The sequence below is a fragment of the Lagopus leucura genome, unplaced genomic scaffold (assembly GCF_019238085.1).
Source record: "Lagopus leucura isolate 7727_CA_CO unplaced genomic scaffold, USGS_WTPT01 34213-0_obj-0_obj, whole genome shotgun sequence".
Lineage (NCBI taxonomy): Eukaryota > Metazoa > Chordata > Aves > Galliformes > Phasianidae > Lagopus > Lagopus leucura.
Genome location: NW_024964293.1, coordinates 1 through 3,481, shown reverse-complemented (window position 1 = coordinate 3,481; position 3,481 = coordinate 1). Strand labels below are relative to the sequence as shown.

The window sequence follows — 3,481 nt, the reverse complement described above, 5'->3', positions numbered from 1 at the left end:
GTTCAATAACTCTTTACAGGTTATGAAGCCTAAATCAAAGAGTGTTCTCAATCTTTCTCGTACTGCATGAAATCTTTCCAGGAATGATCCTTCTTCAAATGCCTCCTTTAAAAATGCTTGTAAAACTCTGTTTGTCTCTTCCTCTGGTACGGGGACTTGGTAGAGCTTCATTGTAAAATTGTCTGATGGCTTTACATGGAGATTGAATTCAGGTGAAACGATGACTATTTCATGTCCTTTCTGCCTGAGTTCAACTAACAGTTCCCGCATGCTGAGCCAATGGCTCCCACCTACAGGCACCACCAGCAGCTTCCCACCTGCAGCCAAGCTGAGCACGGACAGCAGCAGAAGCAGCGACACTGAGACTTGTGGATGAGAAGGAAGCAGCAGGGCCATTCCTGCAGAAATGTGGAAGTGGTGTTCTAATGAACACAGGCACCTCTGGGCTTTTAAGCTAACTGAGCTGTGTTTTTTGTGATGACCTTTAGGCTTATTTGCTTTGTGGTGAACGTATAATCACTGATATGGACAAACTGGAGGTTTTAAAGTTCAGCCAAACTCTCTAGCAGTCATCTGATTCATAGCTAAACTGGATAATGCCCATCCATTTGCACTGAATGAATAGTGGGACTGCAGGGAATAACATTTTTTTCAGCAAGTACTGCACTAATAATGCTGTGTAACAAATCATTCACTGAAAAAAAAAACTATGTACATGTATAAGAAAATAAGGAAACCATGCTGTGGAAGTATAAGACTTTCTCTGCAGAGAAACCCTTGCAAGATAAGGGTGAAAGTGAGCTCTGGTTTTAGAGGAGAGTCGAAATTTAAAGTGGAACTGCGTGCAGGCAAACTGGTCCCGTTGCTTTCCCGGAGGGTCTGTCTGGTTTTGCCCCTGAAGCAGCCTTTAAACAGGACAGATGAACAGAACAGGGAAAAAAAAGTACTACCCCAATAGAAGTGGCCATGGAGAGGGTTTATTGTAATTTGAAAGACATTTCTGTGAGTAAGCAAGACCTGAGCAATAGCTGCTCAGCTGAAGTAAACAGTACTAACAATGGGCAGCGTCAGGTAAAGTAATGGGAGGAATTAAGCACAGCCTGAGGGCAGATAAGGTTGGATCTAGGGAAGGTGTGCAAGCTTGTAAAATGCAAATCTGTTTTACTATAAAGCATCCTTAATTCATAATCACAAAGGCATATGCATTTACAGGAAGAATAGAAGAGCTGACAGGCAGGAGGAATACATACAGTATGTATGACACAGAGAAGTGAAAAACGTTCAAGGGAAGAACAGAGAAATGCCTGTTTCTTTGTAAGGGGCATTTGCATAGGACAAAACTTTTATCTCTTTCAAGAAACAACGTGATTTGCTGCTGGAACTGCTGGATGCCATTAACTGGAGATTCACCAGCTGCTGAGGAGTGCTATCTCCTCCCATCTATCCTTTTCTACTTAATGGCTGCCTTCACAGCATGAGACTGTTGTACTTATCACAAGCAAGCAAGAAGCTGAGACACATCACATGTAGCTACAAGCTAATGTAGTACATCATGAAGCTAATGTAGTACATCGTGAACACCAGAAAGTCAACATGCATCACACACATGCAAGAGGTAATCAGCATTAAAGACCCCACAATATTTACAGGAAAACATTTTCTATCTGAACTGGATGTCTTATAAAAGGACAGCTGAGCATGCAGCTGCCTAGTTTTTGTGATGGAAACTGTTGCTAGACTGTAACTTTCCCCATAATAATTAGCCTTTCAACTCAAACCAAGCACAACACCACTGTTACAGAAAAGAGCAAATAATGCTATTGCACTTAACCCAGTGAGTTACTTTTCTGACTGGATAAACAGCTAGTGCTCTTGAAGAAATACACTATTGTCTCATGGGGCAAAGAATTTTTGGAAGAACTGTTAAATCCACCTGCACTTTTATGCATTAATTCCTGGACCAGGTGAAGTTTGTGTACCTGACCAGCTGGAATTAAATATAGCATAGCATTCCTTAGAGAACAAAATCCCTGTGCTGGGCAGGTCGGAAAGAAGATGGAATCATGCTTTCTGCTGGTCAATGACACTACTGTTACTCACATGCATTGTGATACAGAAACAGTTACTCTAAATACCACCTGTAGGTAAGTAATGTCTATATCAAATGCCTTTAGATCTGGCACAGACCATGCAAGCATATGACTGCCAGAACATTTCCCAGTCACTCACTAACCTGACGTAACAGCTTCTTCCTTCCACAGTTTATGCCTCCAATGAAAACCATACTGGGCATCACAGGCGTGGGATAGTCAAAGGCAAAGTCAGTTCTCTTCAGCCAAATAGATCCGTGACTTAGAAGCTGTGTCAATGTCATAGGCTTTTGGAGAAAGTCTGAGGCCAGTCTTTCAAATTGTGAAAAGATAATGCTGCAGGTAAAATACTCTGAAATGCCTATCAGTACGTTCTTCACTCTCTGAGGAAATGTCATATGATCTGTACTGAATGAGAACCATCGTGGGACATAGGACAGTGGGCTTGGGCTCTGGGCAGCATAAGTGTCTATAGAACATGGAACACCCCGCAAGAAGAAAACACTAGGAATAGACAAATGCAGAGCAACTATTTGTCCACAGGGTGTCAGAGGATCTGTAAAGACTGCATCAAATTTGCTTTCTTCCAGAAATTTCATCAGCTCTTTTTTGTACAGTAAGGAACTGCAGGCAGCTTGAAATATAGCAGAAGACTTTCTAAAATGTTCCCAAGTATCCAAAAATCTGGTAAGAAAAGGCCGTTCATTGAAACCGTTCATGACAAAAGTATGCAAAAGCTCTTCTATCTCTTCCTTCTTGTATGGTACAGGATACGTCTTCGTCGTGAAAGTCCCTGAAGAATCTATGAGGATATTGCTGTCTGGTGCTACAACAACTATTTCATGCCCTTTTCTGCTCAGTACAGTCAGCACTTCCTTCATACTGAGCCAGTGACTGCCGTCCATCGGGACCACCAGCAACTTCCCAGCAGCAGCAGTACTCAAGCAGCACAAGAAGGGGAGAAGCATTGCCATCAGCATGTTGTAAGGTGGAAAGAAATCCATGCAAGAGCGAGTTGGGTGGTTTGAAAGCTTTTGAGGCTTCAATCCACCTACTCAAATATAGCACTTGGCAATGACACTTTTGCCCTTTTGATTTACTGTTTCACGTGTTTAGCAGTTTGCACGCAACTGGATTCATGTCAGGAGATTGATGATTATAAAATGTTGAAATGGTTTTGGACTTCAAAAGCAGGTTTGCACAAGCACGAGAAAGGTGTGACTGCTGTCATAAACTTGGCTCTCCCATACTGCGACTACAATTCAGTGCCTCACCCATCTCCTTTCCATACCAGTACCACAGACTGATGACCTTCTTAGCATCAGCAGCCCATCAGTGCAGACCCCCCCATCTCTCCTATTCACTCTTCTTGCCTCTGGTTACACTGGGAG

At 42.6% G+C, this 3,481-nt stretch overlaps 1 protein-coding gene across 1 annotated transcript; it reads right to left on the bottom strand.

The window, feature by feature from the left end:
• Positions 1 to 2,206: 2,206 nt before the first annotated feature.
• LOC122191641 (UDP-glucuronosyltransferase 1A1-like) lies at positions 2,207 to 3,474 on the bottom strand. Its single transcript, XM_042891981.1, has one exon. The coding sequence runs from the start codon at positions 3,092 to 3,094 to the stop codon at positions 2,222 to 2,224; it is 873 nt and encodes a 290-aa protein (XP_042747915.1). The 5' UTR covers positions 3,095 to 3,474; the 3' UTR covers positions 2,207 to 2,221.
• Between the last annotated feature and the right edge of the window lie 7 nt (positions 3,475 to 3,481).

Excerpts from the sequence above, each read along its gene's own strand:
- LOC122191641 (XM_042891981.1), bottom strand. The coding sequence starts at position 3,094 with ATGGATTTCTTTCCACCTTACAACATGCTGATGGCAATGCTTCTCCCC.